We start from the raw sequence: 22,949 nt of genomic DNA, 5'->3' as shown, positions 1-22,949 counted from the left end.
ATCCAAGTTGAGGATTGAAGCATGGCGGTGACTACCGGTGAGAAACAGAAGTCAACACAGAAGAAAACGCGTCCACAGAACGGGGAAAGAAAGATTAGCCATATAATGAAGGGCTTTGTGGAAGATGAGGCTGAAATGATCAGTGCACTGGACAGTCCGGCTGTATCCAATTGACTATATGAGAAGGGACGGACAGCTTCTTCTCTCATTGACTTTGGCTCATCGACCGTCCATTACGGCAAAGCGCCTCTCCATCCCTTTTTTCCCCTTTTACTTCTTATCTTAATTACAAAATCCAGGCTTGAATGATCGAAATTTTATATTTTATAAAATTATGAATAAAATGTTAATTTTACTGAAAAATAAATTAATAAAATTAAACTACTGAATTTTACTTATGATAATTTAAAACAATAATAAAAAACATATTTTAGAAAATTATTTTATATAATTATAATATGGATCCTTCATATTGTAATTTTAATACTACTCCTGTTCTAACTATAAGACCTTATTTGTAGACTACAAGCGAGATCTTATAATTAGGACTTGAGGTAGTAGTTAAGACTAGATGTAGAGGGAAATGGAAAAAAGAAAAATAAGTGGAGAGACCCCTTTCCCATTTATTACCGCTTCTATGGATTTCAAATTTAATTTTTTTTAATAAAATTTTGTTTAAATATATCTATTAAATATGCTTAGATAAAGGCTTATTGGAGGAAACAAATTAATTTTAAATATTTATTGTTTTTTATTAATTCTAATCTTTTGTTTAAAATCATAAAATCTAACTAAGAGAATCTTCTAAAAAAGCATTGGCGTGGGGGCGGAAGAATTTGAAACATATTACTACCTCAAACTCTTAATATAAGAGTTAATTGACTAATTTTAGTATATTAGAAAACTTATTAAATTAGTTATTTGTTATAAATATATGTTGTCTTTTCTAAAATATCATTGTCACTCATATATATTAGTTATAACTATTTTGATATAACATTTAACATGTGCAATTATTATAATGATTACTTTGAAACAAATAGATAAATACGAGAGAGAAAATAGATTGGATTCTTTTATTTAGAGCAAATTAGAAAGTTAAATTTATATTTGTAATCTCTTGTGGCCGCCCGTATCTCGACCCCTCCTCTGTGTTATCCTATGTCGGCGTGATGATCAGCTCCGACACCGACACTATCGATCATCACGCTCCAGTCGGACTCCACCTTCTGATTGCATGTCTGTTGATTCTTTTGTTTGTTAATTGAAAACTGATTACTGAGCCAGAGCTTGACAATAATGTTTAATATATTCCTTCCACTCATTTGGATAAGCTTTTAAGCAAGTTGCCGATATTTATGCCTCCATATCGATGGCTCTAACAACCCATCTATTTTAGGCTCTTTCATTAAAAATCAATAACTTAGATGCCTCATCCGACCTCTCTCTGCAATGGACACAAGAGAATCCTTCCAATCTGATCTGGTTCTTGCCGACGTCCCAATCTCGTGGTTCCAGAGCATCATCGGCCTATCTTCACCCATAATTAATTGCAAAGCATTCCAGAACAAAACGATTCAGTCAGATGGTTGGCCGTTAGGGATAAGGTTAGGATCGTTTTGGGGTGACATTCAAATCCAAGGGAAACAAGTGACAGATCAGATCCTGTGGGCTTTAAGGATTGAAATTGGAGGACGAAGAAAGGTCGGGGTAGATGGAAGGCGCATCACGCGTTCGTCTTTGGTCCCTCTCTCATTTTCATTTTTTTTTAAAAATTTTTTATTGTGTTGCATGATATTTGCATCTGGTAGGCCAAGGATGTCATTGCCCCGATTTTTTAACTGCTGAATAACATTACTTTAAAAAAAGATTTTCTTGACACCCCCAATTTTTTTGTGAAAACTTTTGGAATAAAAATGACTTTTAACCCATAATCTCATTTATAGTTCATTAACAATCCTAAACCATAAATAAAATTAAAATGCTGGAGCATACAATCAGAAAGTAACATGGGGAGTTGTTGGATGCATATGAAAATAATATTATAATATTATTAGAATAATGGATACATCATAAATAAGATTACGGTGCTAGATATATACTACGTCCCGTCCTTAATACCCATAATCTTTTATTTTTGATCTTGAATCTAGGATCCAAATTTATTTTGTCTCTCATATTTATATTTTTTTTTTAATAATTCTAGTCAACATACTTGATTATCAAGGATATTTTTAAAAAAATACCTATATATTACAAATAACTAATTTAATTTATTTAGGAGCAGAGGTAGTATATTATAAGAAAATAATATTAGGGTACTGTGTATTACTTTATTCTTTGATTTTTGTTCCATCTAAATAGTTACGATTTTTAATATTTTGTTTAATAAATATCACACCCTTCCAATTCTTCTCTCTAATTTTTCCTAATGTCTTTTACTCGCTCCCCTTCAGTGCCGAAACTGCCGAACATGTTCCCTCGCATCCGATCACAAGATATGAGCCCAAAAGTCAAATCCCTTGTAACTTCATATGGTATTTTTTTTTTTCCATCAAAAGAAAACTTATATTGATATTCAAGTTAGAGCTTCCAACCTAAGAGCAAACAGATAAACAAGAACCAAAAAGAAATAATTCGCAGTTGATTTTCTTAACCGAAAAAAAAAATATTCCTTGAGCGTATTTAACGATGGTGGCTTAAAATGAGATGTTTGAGTCTTTCAAGAATAAAAATGAAAAAAACAAGAAAGTGAGCCGTTTGAGGATTAGTTCATTACGAATGGCAACTTGGAAATCCAAGTTTATTGGCAAGCAATTACTTATGTGTATGTCTTTTCTTACAAAGTCAGATATATCCTCATCAACAAACCCCAAAAAAGACATGTCCCCAAATTAAAAATCTTGCATCTTTATTTACTTATTTACAATATGATCCCTTTGATACTTGTTCTAAATCAGAGTCAAGCATTCAAACTAAAAATCATGCATCTTGAAGAAGGATTCGAGGTTAACAAGGCAGCATTAACAAGAACGGCAAGAAAGAGAAAATTATATGCATATAGAGATCAAATGGCTTCCTTGCACGACACATCATCAATTAGGCCGACCCTTTTGTTTTCACTCAAACTTTTTCTATCGTCAAATGAACATGCTCCTTGCAAAATCCGTAGTTATTGTATCTGACCATTATTATTCATCTTACCTTTGGATTCAATTTTCGTTTTGTCAAAACCAGAGATGGGGAATTGTCTTACGAAGAAGGATCAAAGTCTTCCGATTGATACCACCTTCAAGCTTCCTGCTCCAACACCAGTTTGGCCACCAGGTAGTAGTTATTATCTTCGTATACTTTTTTTTCCCTCCTTTATTGTTCAAAAGCAAAGATACATTCACAGGAAAAAAAAATAAAAAATAAAAGCAAAGATGCAGAACATAACGGATGCAGAGCAATATGAATAATTTGGCATGTCATCAACATGTTTAACATAAGTCTTGAACACTTTTTGAGTACACTTAAGCTCATATTCCATATTTGTAGCATCTCTTTGCAAAGAATTTAGAATTCAGAGACACAGTTATTTCATATCTTAAACATGCATAACACCCCATGTATCACAGATTGTACTCTGATTTAGGACAAAATATTATTATCATTTTACATTTACGTAGGTGATGGATTTGCTAGTGGGATCATCAATTTGGGTGAGCCACAAGTGGCGCAGGTTTCAACATCTAACAAAGTATGGACATCGTATGAAGGTGGTCCGAATAATCTTGGGGCTACAATCTTTGAACCAACAGGATTACCAGAAGGATTTTGTATGTGGGGTTGTTATAGCCAACCTAACAACAAGCCCTTTTCTGGTTGGGTTCTTGTGGCCAAAGATAACTCTTCAACCACTAACCCAGCTCTAAAGGAACCACTTGACTACAATTTGATATGGAATACCAAATCCTTAAAAGTCAATCAAAATGGCTCAACCTATTTTTGGCAACCAAGCCCTCCGAATGGCTATACAGCAGCAGGACATGTTGTGACCACAACACTGGACAAGCCTTCCTTGGATAAAGTTCGATGTGTCTGGTTAGACCTCACTGATGAGATTGAGACATACAGATGGATTTGGGGGCTAGGAAAATCCAGTGACTCTAATGGGTTCAATCTCTATGAAACAAGACCAAGAAACAGGGGAACTCAAGCTCCAGGACTTCTTGTAGGAACACCTTTCTAGCTCAAAATCATGGAATTACTGGTCCTTTGGCTATATCCTGTTTGAAAAACACCAACTTTTACTTCACCTCTATGCCAAATCTAAAACAAATTAAGCAATAGTCCAAGTTTACTCTCTAATAGTGTACCTACATCCTAAAGAACAATACCTCCCTTCCTCTGTAAACTGGTTTTTCGCCAATAGAGGATTGCTCTATAAAAGAGGAGAAGAATCACAACCTACCCCAATACAACCAAATGGCACTAATCTTCCCCAAGATCATAACAATGATGGTTCCTATTGGCTAGATCTTCCAACAGACAAAGCCAACAGGGAAAGAGTTAAAAGGGGTGATTTACAAGGCTCAAAAGCATATATGCACATAAAACCCACGTTTGGTGGAACATTCACGGACATAGCCTGTTGGGTATACTATCCATTCAACGGACTAGCAAGAGCAAAAGTAGAGTTCATCACTATTTCACTGGGGAAAATTGGCCAACATGTGGGGGACTGGTAACACGTGACACTAAGAGTGAGCAATTTCGATAGAGAACTCAGAAAGGTATATTTCTCACAACACAGTGGCGGTACCTGGGTTGATTCCTTCAATCTTGAATTCAAGAATGGAAACAAACCTGTCATATATTCTTCACTTCATGGCCATGCATTTTACCCCAGAGCAGGGCTCAATCCTCAAGGGGGTAATAGTGTTGGACTTAGGAACAGTACTACGGAAAGTGATTTGATAGTGGACATGGGGGTAGGATATGAAGTGGTTTCTACTGAGTATCTAGGGTCGGAGATTGTGGAGCCGCTGTGGCTGAACTATTTCAGAGAATGGGGTCCAAAGATAAGCTATGATATTGCAGAAGAGCTGAAGAAGATGGAGAAATGGTTGCTTGGGAAGTTGAAAAAGCTTTTGGAGAAACTGGTGAGAAGCTTGTCAAACGAACTGTTAGGAGAGGAAGGACCCTGTAATACCCTAAAAAAGAAAAAGAAAAAGAAAAGAAAAATAAAATAATATAATATAATATAATAATATTTTATTATAATATTTATATATATATATATATAAGTCAACTTTCCACCGAATTCGGTGGAAAGTTGACGTTGCGTGTGGAATTTTGGAGGGGGTTGCGGTAGAATTCAACCCCCTCAATAAATGTTAGGTTGTTAAATACCCCCCTCCTCCAAATTCATTTCCGCATCAGACGCAAGGAGGAAAGAGAGATAGAGTGGGTGAGGAACGAGAGAAAGAGAGATAGAGTGGGAGGAGCATACCCGTAGAGGAGGAAACAAGCTTTGAAGATATTTTAGGTACATAAAATTACTTCTTTTTATCAAACTTTCTTTACAAATATTTCCTGTATATTTTAAGCTTCCTATTTACGTTATTACTATAGTGATTGGAGAAAATTTTGAGACTTGTATATGATTTAACTATTGAGTTTTGACAAAAGATGACTATAGAAATTTAGAAGTAAATAAGTTGTTAATTTTAATCTGTTTAGATTTCTCTATTTGCTAGTTTTAGTATTTAAATTAATTTATTTAGTGGAAAATCTGTTATGTATGAGATATACCATATTTTTACCGATTAAATTCAAGTTAAATAATTTATTTGGATTGTTTGATATATTATTGAGATTTTAATCGGTTTAGTTTTATTTATTGGGTGACTGGAGGTTTTAAAATAATTATTGTAGATAAAAAGTCTATTATTTACGGAAAAATATATATATGGTAGTTATACCATTAAAGTTTTGATTAGATTATTTATTTATAAATATTTGAAGTATTATTGAATTTTTGATAGTTTGATTTTGAGGTTTAAACTTAAATGAAGATTTTTAGAGTTTATAACATAATAATTTTATATTTGGAAATTGTTGAAAATCTTTTTTTATGGTGGTAAATAATTTGGAGGTGGTAAATAAATAATTTGGGGTTGTTAGAAATTTTAAGTTGTTTTTAAAATACTTAATAATTTTTGAGTTATGAGAGTTGCGGGAATTTAGAGTAAAAATTTAAATAATATAGAGAAGTTTAATTAATTAATTAATTAATTAATTTATATTAATATGTGGTTATATTAATTGTGTAGATTAATTATTGGTTGAGCAAAGGATTGACCTTGTGGTAATCCTTAGTATTGCGTTGGCGAGAGGTAACCACTTTCCACTTGTTATATGTGCTAATATATTGTTTGTGAGTATTTTGCTGTTTTTAGAATAATATTTGATATTTGAAACTTGAGTAGATATGTTATATCTTTTGAGCTATGAAAATTGTCTTGTGGGATTTTTGGAATGGTAATTGAGAAGTTTGGAAAAGATATATGATTTATATCTTATGGATTATACTGAGAAAAGATTGAGACGTTTTTATTATATTGTGAATGATTGGTTGTTATTTGGATTTTGGATTGAGTCCTATCCTACCACGTGGTAAGGCCGCCATTGGTGCACATTGGTTGGCTTCTTCTTTCGTCCCCCATAATGAGGGATAGGCCTTTGTGGCTTCTTATTCGTCCCCCAAAGTGAGGGATAGGCCCATATGTTTGATTGATCCCCCAAAGTGAGGGATAGACTTATGTGGCTTGTGTGTTGGCCCCCATAGTGAGGGTTTGGATGATTGAAATTATATTTCTATGGATATATCTATAGTTCTCGAGAATTAATAACTGTCCCACTTGACACCTCACGAGCACGTGTTAGTATGTATGATGAGTTGGAAAGTTGGTTACTGAGGCGTTTGTCTCACCCCGTGGTTTAACATTTTCAGGCGATAGTTCAGGTGGTGGCCCATCAGGGAAGGCTCCGGAGGCATAGTGTGCTGATTAGCTTGTATAGCCTCCCTGCTTTTGTTCTATGTGCTGACTTGTTATATATTGCCACATAGGGCTCATCTACTATCATGATGTAAAATAATACTTTTAATTACTACTATCTGGTATGATAGGGCGTGAGTAGGCCCGAGGCATTTTAGACTCTGCGTGTAACGCTCCTTTGAAAGTGTTGGCTTTTGACTAATGAGCTCTATAGTTTATATTAAACTGATTTATCAGTTCGTATGGTTGAAAATATAAGTTTGGTTTGGGCTAATGGTTGAATGATATTTCTGGATTTTGGAAGTCCAAGGCCCAAGGTAACGATCGATGTTACTCTTATTATAAGTTTATTTCTTTTAACCATGATAGCGATTTTAAAATTTTAAGGTTTCTTCTTTTCTATCATGGTTAATCATTCAAATAAATTGTTAGATTTAATCTAAAATAGTTTTGAAAGAGCGGTTGTCACAGACCCACTGGTCCGAAGGTGAAGAACAACTAGAATGGAGATGAAGTTGTTCATTGATTGCAAGACCTGTAAATGTATTGTTTCTTATGAATAGTTTAATTACTCTTTTTTAGAATCTTCAAATGACTTATTTCTATTGAAACCCAACTCCTTGCTTGATGATGAAGCAATATTCTGATTGAGAGCGAGAGATGAACCATTCCGTGAAGGGAAAAAAGAAATAAGGCAAATAAAATTGATCTCTATTTATATAAATATTTTTTTATGTTGTAATGCATATTATTCAAGAAAAACTTCCGCATGCTTTCTCCAATATTGCACTCTCTGATCAAATCCTTGGCAGAACAATCTTCTCCTTCTCATTTCTATGCAAATTTGTATTTGATAACAAAAGCTTACGTGAAAAAAAAAATGAAATAATTATGAATAAATTTGATGCAACGGCTATTATTATTACTACTTGATGTTCTTGTCAAGTTATTGCGTAGGAAGGAAAAGTTAAAATAAAATGTACTCATAACAATCTTCCTTCTAAGTTAGCTAATAAGTTGTAGCCTTTTTTATTCCATTAATTTTATACCATATTAAATAACTCTTAAAATAATGATTAAACAAAACTTTAGTCCAGGTAAGGCCACTCATTCTCAACTCATCAACGGGCCACGTTAGGACTCTCAATTTTGAATACCAGATCTAGGATGACCGGAAAGATAGTCACTAAATATTCTTTCACGGATCATGATCAGATTCTATTTCTGTTGCACAGGATCCTCTCAAACTTTCTAACGTAGCTTTATAGCACATGACAATATATATTGAGTGAAAAGACATATAACCACTTTGAATTTGAATTTTGAGTCAGCTACGCGTACTTGTCAATATTTTTTAAAATATTTAAAATAACCCTCTAGTAAGTTTTTAATTGTTTTTTGGTCATCAACCCCTTATCATTAAAAATATCTATTAAACAATTAATAAAGAAACAAAATAGAACTCCTTGCTTGTCACATAGAATGAAGGGCAGACTCCAATAATTTCGTTTTGTTTATAAAATAATTTTCCATTAAACAAAACTTGCGTGTAATCTTCTCAGCGGTAACCCTACTTTCTCTTCACGTCAGGGCAAGTTCTTTCTGTTATGAATTCTTTGGGGTTGGGAGTATCATTGAGATCCTCGTAAATCCATAAGCCGGATATTCTAATTTGTCCACATGAGAGATTCCCATAATTATACTACCTCTGTTCCTTAATATGAGAAATTATTTTATTTTTATTTTAATTCTAAATATAAGACTCCAATCCTTTATGTCTCTCATATTTATTTATTTATTTTTCAAGATAATCATTGTAATAATAGTAGTTCTATCTAATATACTTGATTAGAAAAAATGTTTTAGGAAAGACAACTTTTATTTATTATAAATAACTAATTTAACTAATTTTTTAATTTACTCAAATATTAGTCAACTAGTTCTTATATTAAAAGCTAGAAATAGTAGTTTAATTAGTTATTTCTTCAGCCACTAAGATTAGCAGTAAAAAAAAAAAAAGGTTTAACGGATTAGCTTTGAGCTTCGTGTGGTAGTAAAAGTCGTAAGAGTATGAATATGCATTGTAGTCAATCCCTTATGTTAGAAACCAAATTTTTTTTTTTTTTGCCAACCTAAAATATAATCTTATTAATATATATATATATATATATATATATATATATAAATTTCATTCAAGTATCTCTTTCAGTACTCGACGTACGTCGTTTCCAAGAAAAGCTGGTGGAGATTATCACAGAAAGGCATAAGAAAACGAGAGAGAAGAATATACTAAATGCAATTCATGCTTATATTCCCGTATAGTTCAAGCAATATGCATGCACGCACAATTGTACACACACATATATTTGCCAAAACAGGGGAAGGCTGTGAAGGAAATCTGATCTCTCTCTCTCTCGCAGACACACAGAAGGAGAGGCTGTTATGATCACTTTTATAATAGCAACTTGATGGATAAAACTTATATAAATTGACATCAATATCTGTAACAAGGTTCCAGAACTACAAGCAAAATAACAATAATGAAATCCAGAACAGTAGAAGAGAATTGAAATCCAGAACAGTAGAAGAGAAAGACACTGCAGTAGGAAAAGGAAATTCAGAGGTAAGCAGGAAAGCAGAAGAAAAGGACGGTTACAGGGAGAAGGATAGACGCCAGAGAGGGAGATCGCTTGACAAAATTCTTCACTGCCTCCATACCTTCATCTTACTCCACCATATACCGTAGTCCCTCCAAATTAGCCCACACTCTTTAAGCCCAATACTAACATCTGTTGGCCCAATGGCTGTTTCCTCTTGTTCCTTATTAATGCAAGGCCCATTCATTACAGAGGCTTCTGGTTTTTGTTGATACAATATGTGGAGGGAGAGAGAAGGTTTCGGGAGAACAATGAAGAAGAAAATGATGAATCTGATAGTTTTAGGGTTTGTATTGTCTTTGTTTCTATGGGCAGTTCATGAGGCGGGGAAGCCATCGGCCACAAACTTATCAAACAAAGCCCAACTATTTTCTCCATCTAGCGGTTCTACGTTCATTACCTTCTCACAGGGCATGTTCAGAGAGGCGGCGAAGCCATCGGCCACAAACTTATCAAACAAAGCCCAACTATTTTCTCCATCTAGCGGTTCTATGTTCATTACCTTCTCACAGTACATGTTCTGACACACTTCCCTAAAGCGAGTGGTCAAAATCAATGTAATTCGATTATCTAACATAGAAAATCTGATGTCCTTTAGAGAGAAATGATCCCCATTATGTAAAACAATAACACACTTCTTCATCTCTTTGAACGCTTGAAATAATTTGCTGGCAATTCTTTCACGAGGCTCATCAGATATATCCAACTTAAGTGATTCAGTTATGTTGTTTTGCAACCTGTTGATGTTGATATTTTGTGATACAGTCACCCAAATAACTTCAATGTCACAATTGGCTGCTTCTAAAAGCTTGTGACAAATATGGGCTACTAAGGCTGTTTTTCCTGAACGTGTAATTCCCCAAATTCCAGTTGTTGATACCTTATCATTCATTATCCATTCCCATATTTGTTCAGTATAATTTTGAAACTTCACTATTGAATCTGTTGTAGGCAATATATAATCTTTGAAAGATCCTAGCAACAAAAATCGTAATAAATAATTAAGTAAAGATAGTGAGAAAAATAAAAAAAAATTAAATTAGATAATATGGCATTCAAATTTTAAGCAGTCGTAGGTATACTCTCTCCGTGTCTATAGAGCTGGTAACGCGGGCCCAGCCCGCTAGCCCACCAAAAATGGCGAGCTCGGGTTGGCAAAATGCCAGCCCGCCAAGGTGCGGGCTACTCCAGCCCGCACTGTTTTCAGCCCGCTCCGCCGCGGGCTAGCCCGCCGGTTGGCGGGCTAGCCCGCTTTTTTTTTTTAATTTTATTTTAAATTTTTATATAATTTCTAATATGTTATACAACATAATTGGAGGATTTTAACCCCCAAATTTCATATTTACATCTTCTCATCCATGTAATTGCATATGTAATACATACATAAAAGATCTACTTAATTAATTTGGATAAGAAAAATAGTCAAATTAATTATTTAGAAAAAAATATGTGTTAGTTTTTCTAAAATATCTTCTCAAATTATAAATTAATCCTCACATTATTTTATTATAACTCATTACTCAAGTTTAAAACTCTAAATCCAATTTTAACATTACAAACTAAGTCCAAACTTATACAAGTAATAATTTTTTTTTAAAAAAAAAAAGTTAGGCGGGCCGGCGGGCTAGCCCGCCAGCCCGCCTTGGCGGGCTCGGGCTGGCAAAATGCCAGCCCGCCAAAGTGCGGGCTACTTCAGCCCGCACCGCTTTTGGCCCGCACCGCTGCGGGCTGGCCCGTATCCGCACCGCCAGCCCGCATTCCCAGCTCTACGTGTCTATGTGGAAATCACATTTTGGAGGATTTCAAGAATTCAAACGTAAGTCACCAAAAAATTTAGGTGGCATTAAATATTTTTCCGCACTTGTGCCCCATTAAATAATCAAAAAGTTATGGAGAAGAGAGTGGTGAAGGGGAAAATATGAGAGAACGTTACAATTGGACGAGGGTAATTTTTTAAGGTTATGACAATTTTTTTGGCCAAAAAAAAAGCTATGAAAATTTTTAAAAGATTAAAAACTTCAACAAATTCATAAATGAGAAATAAATGGAGGTGGATATAAATTCTATATGCTGATACTCATACCTTCTTCTAAACGATCTTGTCTATTCACAGTGTCAAGTCAAAATCTTTTATTGCCATCTTGCTCTGCAAATTGTGCATAGTGCCGTCTTGCTTTGTCATAGAGACTGTGTTTTTCTTGGTTCAGATCACTGTTGAGCAACTTCTCAGCCAAATACTTCCTTTCTTTTTCACTGTCAAGGGTCTGTTTGGGATGAAGAAAATGGAGGGGAAGAAGAGAAAAATTTGAAGGAAAAATCATTAAAAAAAAACTGCCGAAATAAAAAAATTACAAATAGGGACTTGTTACAATATTAGTATGGGTTTTAACAATAGCATGGGTTTTAACAAAAAAATTTTTAAATAGGTTTCTGTGTGCAATTTTTTAATCTTCAGGGTCTTTTTTTACAAATTTTTCAAATTTTAATGAGGCCAATTTAAAAAATTAAAAAAATAGGGTTTAAAGTCTTTAATTAATTTTTGTTACTCTTTTTATTTTACATATTCTCTTTATTAAAATTTTAAAATCCCTTTGTTTTTAATTTTTTTTTAAATGGATCTCATTAAAATTTTCTCATCCTTACCTTTCCCTCCATTTCCCTCATTGCGTAAAAGAGAGCACTTGCGTGCTCGTGTAGGACCGTGTGTGGGCATGTGTGAGTGCTTACCTAAGAGTCTATGACAACATGCTTGTAAGAGGTCAGACCTGAAATGAATTATTTCCCTTTTGTTCCATGAACTCCATAACAAAGATACCGCAATCAAATCTACAAATTAAAATACACACACACACCCATATATGATAAGGTCATGATAAAAGACTTTTCTAGTAAAGTTTATATAATTTTACATAATAATTGTCGACTCACCCATTGCGCCGTGGGAGGATGACGTTTTCCATCTTGGAACAGAAGTCCGTAAATGGTACATTTCTGAAGAGTTTTTCCATGGCAAGCAACTAGACACATAAAGCATAAATTCTACTCCTCCGGTTCTTAATATAAGACCTATTTAACTAATATGATTAGATTAAGAAAATTAGATATGTTAGTTGATTATAAAAAATATGACACGTTTTTCCTAAAATACCATAATCATCTTTCTTAATACCTCATCTTTCTCTTCTACTTGATTATAGTTGAGGAAGTATCCATAAGGTTAATTTAGAGAAAACTGATAAATTTGATAAATGAGTCTTATATTTATGACCAAAACTAACTCAATAATTGAGTCATATATTAAGGATCTTAGGAGTATAAAATCAAAAGAATAATTGATTGATTAATGTTGTAAACATTGCAATTACCTAACACTCACCAATTTTTGGTTGTCTCGTCACGTTCTGTTTCGGTCACATATGTATTGGGTGGAGAATCCCATATTTCAATCTCTTTATTCTTTAAATGGATAACATATAAATAAAAATGTCCCCCATCTGACTTTGCTTCATCGTGAACAGGAATAAATATCTATTATTTGTGATAACAAAAATCAAATTGATATATATATATATATATATATATAGTAGGGGAAAAAAAAAGGTAATCATGTTGACAAAGAAACTTTTTCAATAAAGAGTTGAGAAGATATACCTTCTCACAGGATTTTAGCTCAGACTAAGACATATAATTTCCTCTCATTTTTAGACCATGGACAAAATTCTTGAAGTGACCTATGTTGCCTTCCAGTGCTGTTTTCTATAATTATGTCATGAACGAACCATTAAAAGTTATGGTCAATGAATTAGTTTTAGATTAAAAAACTACTTGACATACAGAGAAAGGGAATAGGAAATCACCGAAAATGCCACAGGAAGGTACCAATTCGAAGGCACAGTTTTACTCTTTCGCTCAACATGGTTTAACATCTCTACAAAAATATCTATTACCTAAGAATGCATAAAATTAAATATTAATATAACTAAAACCTTGGTCATTAATACTATAACAGAATATAAGAATGTATAAATGCTTACCAATGAATCCAAAGGAGTCTCTGGTTTAAGTGTGATAAAAACATCTTGAGTCAAATATGAGAGTGAGGAAATAAAAACCTCATCTTCAGGACTGAAGAATTAGAACAATATACTTATCAAAAAATAGAATCAGAGTGATTTAAAGAAACAAATCAAAAAATAAAATATATTCATATGTCCATAGTAGAAGCGTATATACATAGTGGGAAGTATATGAATCTAACCTTAAGCATTCAAACGCATATTGTATGACCTGCAAGTCTTCAATCTCCCAATCCGAAACAGAAGATGACCCAACTTGAATCCTTTCCTGATTGTTAGCTTCGGCTTGGATTTGTCCTGCTTCATTGGACAATGCTATAATCTATTAGACTGTCCAATGACTGAATGAGATTTCTTATTAAAAAAAAAAAAATCCCCTCTGCATGATCTTGGAAAAAAGATCGTCCAGGAGGGAGTATAATCATATATAACTACGTACCTTGTTGAGAATGAAGGAGGTTGTCTCTGAGATCTTTGGAGTTTCCTTTGTCTGAAACAAAGTTTGGACATACTCGAATGCCTTTGCCTTTTTCTCCATTAATATGAGATCTGATCCTGCTAGCACCTCCTGCGAATTCCCATTCACAATATTTACACTTCACTCTTCGTCCTCCCTCCAATAGCTCAACGTGTTGCCACACATCATCCCTTGGCCTTCCACCTACCTTTTCCATTATTACTTTTCCTGCATACGCAATATATATATATAGACACTGAACAATTAAAATTGAAGTAACACTGTTCAACAATTTGGGGCTTGAGCTTTCGTCAATAAATCTAATCTACTTTTCTTGCGGATACAAATCGTATACCTTTCCTCAATATTCATGCAATTTGATCGAGCACGGTAATGAAGGGACGAAGATTATTGTGCGCAGAGAAGCTTCAGAGATTGACCACAGAATAGGAATGTGATGATGAAGAAGAAGGACTCTGGGGGAAGAGTGAGCCTGAAATAATTACTGGGTGTATTGTACAGTCCAGCTGTATGACAGAGTGCTTTATCAGAACGGTGAATGAGAAAGAGAGGACAAGATTCTTGTCTGATTGGCCCATTGACTCCGTTGGCGGAAGCGGGAACCACCTTTTATTTAAAACCTATTTTCATATTTAAATTGGTTGTTGAACTTCTAATCTCTAAACTTTAAACTAATTAATACTCCATCGTATTACAAAGCATCTACATCGAAGCGTTCAACTTGCCAACTCACAATATAAGAAAAGAATACTCCTCTTGTCTTATTCATAGAGCAAAGAAAAAAGACATTTTCTAATCCTATTCATAAAGCACTGAGAGAAATTTTTTATATGGATATACAATTTTACCATTTATTTATTCTTGTGTTGAATTTGTTTACATAAAATATAATGTATATTAAATAGGAATAAAGTTAAAAAATTTTTGAATTTTAAATGAGAGTTAATGAAATTTAAGGTTTTTCTTGATCTACATAAAACATATTAGAAGTACCTTATAAATAAAACTAGTTGAGTATAATAGTAGTTCACATAATCAAATTGAAAAGAAGAAATCAAAGAGAACAAATTACTGAATGTTACTCATTTATACTTAAATATAAAAATGAGTTGCTACGTTGATTTTGCATTTAAATGTAGGACCTTGGTCTATTTTCATTTTTATATGTATTATTTTTTAAGACTAAATTATGTAATATATATAAATTGATATATAATCTAATATTACATAAAAATATTTTAAAAAATCATGTCACATTTATTAAAATTAAATAATTTATCTAAATTTCTTACATTAAATATTTAAGGAAAAATGACAAAAAAATGTTAAAAATTACTAAATATCAAATCAAATTGATAACAACACTTTATTTGGCGTTGATGACACTAAATTTGTAAATAATAATATATTTTTGGGAGAATTACAATGAGGTCTCAAATAAGGAAAACAATTGAAAAACAAGTCTCAGATGTTATTATTCTCATTATAGGACTTGTCATTATAAACTGCTGAGGTTGTTATTAGGACCTCTTAGTAATTATTTCTTTTATGTGGGATTTGATTGTAATTCTCCCTAAATTTTTATTGACGTTTTTTATTTGGCATTTAATAATTTTTAGTTTTTTTTATTTTTTTAATATTCAATAAAAAGGTATTACGAGTCTTGAATTAGAGCGTGATTGAAACAGTAGTGTTGCAGGCTATAGGGGTTACAGGAAGGGTGCTCAATGATTGGAGTTGTTTAAAATAAACTCTTGTCATCATTTTAACCTAAACCAAAAACTTATTTCAGCCATTTGCTTCATATTTCATAAATAAACATGATCGTGACTCTAAGCATGTTGGCTTGTTTGGAAGGCAATAAATGATTATGGGACGTTGTATTAGTAGTCTAGTATTCATGTGAGGGCGTAGAGCATACATTGTTCTACAGCTGCATGACATGGTGCTTTATTATTAGGAAATTTTTTTAGCACAGCAAAAGTGACTTTACTAAAGACCACACGATTTTTGAAATTATACGGTAAAACCAAAGCATCAAACTCAAAAGGAAAAAAAAAGTTTTGTTTTGATGGTAAATTACCAAAATATTATTTATTTATTATTTTTACAAGTATATATATGTATTTTAACATGTGGCCATAACAAAAATATGTGTATATATAAAAATTTATAACTCTCAATTTATATTATAACCACTAGTCCCAAAATTTATGAATGCTTATGAGTTTGGGGCTTGAGTTTTCGTCAATAAATCTAATCTACTCTTCCTGCACATACCGAATCATCTACCTTTCCTTAACATGCATGCGATTTGATCGAGCAAAGTAATCAAGAAATCAAGGTAATGAATCCCAGCGCAACTTCGGAGATTGATCAATCTTGAATCTGCCTAAGTAGAGAATGAAGGATTGTGCAAAGGCAGATTCTGACTTCTGGGCAAACAGACTCTGAATGACTATTTCACGTGAATGGCCTTCGTGTTCGAAACCTATCCCGTTTGTCTTCCCCGCAATACATTTTCTTATATTTTCTAGGTCCTCTCATCTAGAGAAAGTTGACCCACCAAATGGCTTGTGAGAAATCTGATTCAGAAACTTGTCTAGCTTCTTCTTCTTCTTGTTTGTGCTCTTCTCCTCACAGCTTTTTCTCCAAATCTATCATGTTTGCGAATCTGTGCATTAACGTTATTATCATCCACACGTGATCAAGTTGCGAAACAAATTAGAAGCTCCAGTTGAAAATCTCTTGCTTCCTTTCAAGGGAGATAATGAAGAAGAAGAAGAAGATGATGATGATAGTGATATATAAAATAGTGTCTCTGACGTATCAGTTTTGTCAGTTTCGTTTCTTTGATGCTTGCTCATGTTCATCGAATTGGGTTGATACAGAGAAAAATATAGCGAGTGATTCTCAAGTTGTCTGCTTCAACTTCACCAGATTCACTTCCATCTGCTAATGTGGACCTATCGGAACTCATTTCTGATGATAGCTTGTCTGGAGAATTTGGTTTGAAATATGGAAATCTTTCAAGTTGAAGTTCTTTTGGTAGCAATGGGTGCTTCTGCTGTAGCTGTTTGCCTTCTGTATCATAGACTTGAACAGGAATCTCCTCGTTCAATATGGAAGCTTTCCTTGGACCAAACATAACAGTTTCTGCATAATCAAAGAGGCTTCTCAACAAATACTGACACAACTTATTCTGAAAATTGTTACTGAAGGAGAATGCTGCATTATTTCATTTGAAGGACATACCAAAAGGGGGAGACTGGATTGGAGATCCTGAGGACGTATTCATTATCAGAGAGTGGAGTAATGAGGTCATCATCCAACAAGTCTTGCCACAACTGCCCTGTGTCGTACCTACTGCTCCCAATTTAAATCCACAGATCACATACTTCAACTCAATCCAAAAATAAAAAATAAAAAATTCAAAAACAGAGCATAAGGGTACAATTCATTCTTCCTCTTGTAGGACCATGCATACCTCTCTGCCAAATCCTTCCCTCTTGCTTTCCAATCCACCTCTTCACATGTTTTATCACATAAACAAAGTCCATAAATCATGACCTGAGAAAGCGAGGAACAGGGTGCTACACACAGAGACAGAGGAGCCTGTAATTTGCAGACCCAGCGTCTCAAAAACCAAAACCACAGTTGACGCCGTTCTTATCCGTGTGTTTCCACTAAATCTTGACTGATCAAAAACTTTTCTTACAACACTTAATAATGTGGTTTTCAGGTTCCAAAGAGAAGTCCAAAACCTTAAAATTTAGGGAAGGAAAGAAAGTAGTAAAAGACAGAAGAGGGAAGCATACAACATTGGAAGTGAGAGTCAACAAATCATGACGTGCAAGTGGGAACAATTTTCTTAAAGGTAACAGAAACGTGCAAGGAATTTTACGGGAATGTAATGAAAGAAACAGAGAAGTTAAAACACCTCGAAGATAGACTCCACTGCAAGCCAGACGATGAATACGTATGAGATGAGGTTCTTCAGAACGACCCATCAAACTAAGGAAGTACACTATATGGATCCTTCTCACTTCACCACCTTTACTTCCTTCCATCTCCTTCTCTCTCTCTCTCTCTCTCTCTCTGTCTCTCTCTGCGCTGCAATCCCAGATCTCTCTTCCTTCAATTCACAAACTTAACTCTCTGCTACTTCACAAGCAAGCAATGGCAATTTATATACACTATAGAAATCAGCTAACCTGCGATAAGAAGAAAGATCTCTGTCTCTCATGGTGCCGGCAGCTACTAAAATAGGAGTTGATAATAATCCAATATTGCCTTTCGATGTCTGATTGATTACTATATATGGTGAAGATAATGCAGGCCCACTGGAAACAGAGTCGTACTTGGAGTAGCGTGCCTGTTTTCTTTAAATAATTTGAATTTGAATATTCTCATGCCATATAGGAGGACTTCTAATTTTATATGATTAACACATTATTTACATGAACCGCTTCTGTTTATTTATTCATTTATAATTATAATTAATAATCAGTTCTTGTCCTCACGGCATTACTCTCAAAAAAGGAAAATTCTGTTTCTTTCTTTCTGTTGCCGTATCTTTCCTTTTTGTTTTTCAAAAGTTTGATTACAAATTTCAAATCTTAATTTTGAAAATAATTCAACTACAAATACAATATGATCTTTCCTCAAAGTCAGCTTTTTTATTCATGATGGCGAAATACTTATATGTATTGTATGGCTAGCATTCATACTTAACATATAGGTCCTGTTTGGTACGAAGTATTAAAAATAAAGGATAAGAATTGAGATTGAAAGTGCAAAACTATTTTAAAAGAGTGTTTAGTATGAGTAATTGTATGATACTTTAGATTAGACAAATCCATATATGTGGGATTGGGAAATACCATAAGGGGAGGTGGTATTTTCCAATCTTATCTATCGCGGGATTGCCTAATCCCATGTGATACAAAATCGCTCATGCTAAGCATCCTTTTAATATATGTTTTCAACTCAATCCCAATTCTTATCCCTTATTTTTTAATACTTCACCAAACATAACCTATAGCACCTTGAAGAATAGATATGCCATGTGCATTTTCTTAAATTTGTGACATAAAAATTTTAAAAGCTTACAATCAATTTTTATTTGTAATTTAAATACTTATTTTGTCAAATGTTGAAAGCTATGTACAATCTAATCCATATAAAATTTAAATGATTTCACTTGAAAAAAAAAAGTTGACAACCAAATGAGAATTGAATAAATGGTTTCACTGCAAATATAACAATAAATTATATTAAAATAACACATAAAAATATACAAAAATAAATCACTTTATTTAAAACAATAAAAATCAAATAAAAGTAAACAGGATTTTTTTTTTTTGCAAAACTGTCATCAAATATTATAGATATATTTTTCCAGTTAATTATTAGCGCACCCACTCGAGAGTACAAGTTTAAATATTACACGCCCCCTCTATTGTTAATTTTTGCATCACATCCTCCATATGTTTTTCTTACTAGCGTATATGTTTCTAACTTCAAAATTAATTTTTTTCTCACTCAGGTCATTAATAAAAAAAATATTAAATAACTCAAAATTTCAAATTTGTCTTGTAAAGCTACACGTGCACATATGAACCTCCGACAGAGGTAAGTCACTAACAAAAAAAAAAAAGTACTAGATAATTCTCAAATTTTCTAACTTGTCTTATAAATAGAAACAAATCACTCTCCAAAATGTTGTCCTACAAACAGAAACTGAGGACAACCAATTTTAAGATACTTGAAAGCATTTTAGTATAGTTAGTAAGGTTTTATTCATAAATAAGTCCCTTGTTCAGAGTTCATATGTAAATTTGCCTATGTAATTCGACTTGAGTCCAGTATAGATAAGTTCCTTGAATAAGTTTTCATGTCATTCTTCCAATAAAATAGTTTTGTTGCTATAAGCAAGTAGTTGCATTACAAACCTAGTTTCATCATAAATAAATGTACCGACTAAAATAGCGCAATTGAACAAATATAGAAGCACACAACATAAATATAGAATCAAAAGCAGTTTTTAAATAATGACTTAAAGGATATCAGGTCCTATCATATTTAGTGTCACACACAGCAATAACCGTGCCCTGCATATTACATTACCAAAAAGAATTAGAATAATTGAGAGGCATGCTACAAACAACTTTGCAATTCGACTTCGTACCATATGGTTATTTGGGTCTAATATAATTAATGAATTTTAGGCATTCTAACTGCGGGAGGAGAAGCTCATGAAGTATATTCATCATCAACATTATTGGAGTTCACTCTCTGAGGGGGTCTTAATTGATTGCAGGATTCAGAATAGAATGTTTGGAGAGAAGGGCAGATCATGATGCCTCTGTATACGAGATCTAATTGTGGCATGTCAAATAATTCAAGAGATGTCAACCTGGGAAGTTCAATACTAGGGGGCAAACAGCTGTTCTGCAGAAGGGCCATGAGTTCGTCAACACCAACAAGTTCCGGTACAGAATGATCCTCTCCAAATATTTCTTTCATCTCCTCACAACTACGAACACAAATGGTGCGCAGGTTTTGGAGGAGTGCTGCTAACTCAAACGCGATCAGAGTCTCCATGCTGTCGCAATCCTGAATTTCAAGATCTGTGAGATGAGAAAATAGGGTGGATTGATGCAAGGAATCAGCATGTGGTGACACAAAACTTTTCAGTTTGTTCAAAGCAGAGAGTCTTAGACGTCCAACAAGTTGGAAAGAGCAGCAAAAGGGGCAATTGCAACACCACAAGTACTCCACATCATCATAGAGGCAAATATCCAACAGTTCAATTTGGTGTGGATTATTGTTGTGGCCATATGATAAAACAGTACATAGGGGTCCAGCACCTGTCCCTTGCTGGCAATTAATCATATCCAACTCCTTCATGTCTGCAGGGAGTATTACTTTTTCATGTCCCAAAACCATATTCTCAATAACCACCTTTTCATGGGATATTCTATGATAACATTTCCATCGCAAAGAACATCACTTAGGCCAAGATCGTAACTTCTATCCTGTAAAGTTAAATGATAGCTTCTGGTTGCACAATTATGGCCCAGGAAGCTCACAAAGGTATTGAATATACTAACGTCACGAAAATAGGCTACTATAACTTCCAACTTTTTCAAACCTTGTGTACCTTGTACTGTCACGTCTGTTTTGTATAGGGGACCACCCAGCTCAAGATGCTCTAAATTGGTCAATTTGGATATGAGAGATATTGACATTACCAGCTTATCTGTATGGAGCAGATTCAGGTATCTAAGATTGACCAATGATTCCAAGCCCACAGGTGCTTCACTGATGGCAGTAAAAAATAGATCCAATGATATTAACCGTTTCAATTTTCTTAATGATGGAATGAAACTCAATTTTCTACATCCTGAAAGTAACAATGCTGTGAGACATTCCAAGCTAGACACCGATCTGGGCAAACGCTTGATTCCAGTCTCAGACAAGTCAAGTGTTTTAAGAGTAGGCATGTTGTTAAAAAAATCGTCTGAGATATAGTTGAGTTTTGCATTGTGGTTCAAAAGCAATGTAGAAAGTTGAGAACACCTAGGACATGTGCCATCTGGAATTGTTTGTATCTCATTCCACATCAGAAAAACTTTTTGTAGATCTTCTTTCCACTGGTCATCACTTGGTATTTCTGTTAACTTCTCAGAAGCTTTTCTCATAATTTTACCAGTTTCTTCCGCAATACCAACAGCAAGGACTCTAAGGAATTTGTTTGTCATCCAATAACCAACATCATCATAATCCAACATGCTATGATTCTTTAATTTACGTAACATGTTCCAGCCTTCGTTATACTGCACCCCCAACTTCTTTCTCTCATCAATGCTTTCATAGACAAATCTTCTTATCAAATGATCAGCATCGTCATTATCAAAATTTCCATCGGTACTTAAGATGCAATATAGGAAGAATCTTTGGAATTCGTCAATTAAGAAATCATAGCTAGATCTCAAAACTGGAAATACCCATTTGTCCATTTCATATTGCCCATTGTCCAAGTTTTCAAGACATTCCAACATATGTCTCCACTCTCTAGCTTCTGTTTTCCCCTTCATGCTTGTCGCGATTCTAACAATAGCTAGGGGAAAACCCTCACATTTTTGTGCCACATTCCGTGCAATATTTTCCACTTCCGAAGACAGTTCCTTATAGAATAATCCCAAAAACTCAACAAACAAAGCCCAACTATCTTCTTCATCTAGAGGCTTCACTTTTATTACCTTCTCACAATCCATACCTTGACACACTTCCCTTATACGGGTAGTCAAAATCAATTTAATTCGATCATTTGATATGGGAAATCCAATGTCCCGTAGTAAAAAATGATCCCAAACATCATCTAAAATAATAACACATTTATTCATCTCTTTGAATGCTTGAAATAATTTCAGGGCAATTGTTTTAACCTCATACTCATCAGATATATCCAAATCAATTGATTTGGCTATCACTTTTTGCAAATGCAAGATGCTATTTTGTGATACAGTTACCCAAATAACTTTAATGTCATTACGAATAAGCTCATGATGTATATGGGTTGCTAAGGCTGTTTTTCCTGACTCTCCTCCTCCCCAAATTCCAATAGCTGACTTCCCCATAATCACCTCCTCCTCCTCCTCCTCCTCCCCCTCTCCCCCTCCTCCTC

At 33.9% G+C, this 22,949-nt stretch overlaps 2 protein-coding genes, 1 long non-coding RNA gene and 1 pseudogene across 3 annotated transcripts; 1 reads left to right on the top strand and 3 right to left on the bottom strand.

The window, feature by feature from the left end:
- Positions 1–3,239: 3,239 nt before the first annotated feature.
- On the top strand, positions 3,240–7,572 carry LOC114758398 (uncharacterized; annotated as a pseudogene).
- A 2,447-nt stretch (positions 7,573–10,019) lies between these two features.
- On the bottom strand, positions 10,020–10,595 carry LOC114758397 (probable disease resistance protein At1g52660). The gene has a single exon (XM_028947437.1). It carries the CDS (start codon positions 10,593–10,595, stop codon positions 10,020–10,022), a length of 576 nt encoding a protein of 191 aa, XP_028803270.1.
- A 6,742-nt stretch (positions 10,596–17,337) lies between these two features.
- On the bottom strand, positions 17,338–17,846 carry LOC114758411 (uncharacterized). The gene is made up of 3 exons (XR_003741794.1): positions 17,745–17,846; positions 17,513–17,623; positions 17,338–17,413 (listed from the first exon to the last, which is right to left on the bottom strand). It is a non-coding gene; the product is annotated as an uncharacterized LOC114758411 (long non-coding RNA).
- Positions 17,847–20,512: 2,666 nt separating this feature from the next.
- LOC114758396 (probable disease resistance protein At4g27220) lies at positions 20,513–22,902 on the bottom strand. Its single transcript, XM_028947436.1, has 2 exons — positions 21,423–22,902; positions 20,513–21,171 (listed from the first exon to the last, which is right to left on the bottom strand). The coding sequence occupies exons 1-2, from the start codon at positions 22,900–22,902 to the stop codon at positions 20,513–20,515; spliced, it is 2,139 nt and encodes a 712-aa protein (XP_028803269.1).
- Positions 22,903–22,949: the final 47 nt, after the last annotated feature.

This window comes from Neltuma alba, unplaced genomic scaffold, assembly GCF_004799145.2.
Source record: "Neltuma alba isolate B1F8T4 unplaced genomic scaffold, ASM479914v2 tig00010691_pilon, whole genome shotgun sequence".
Classification (NCBI taxonomy): domain Eukaryota; kingdom Viridiplantae; phylum Streptophyta; class Magnoliopsida; order Fabales; family Fabaceae; genus Neltuma; species Neltuma alba.
Note: the sequence above shows the minus strand (reverse complement) of the source record. Positions and strands in the feature narration are given on the sequence as shown.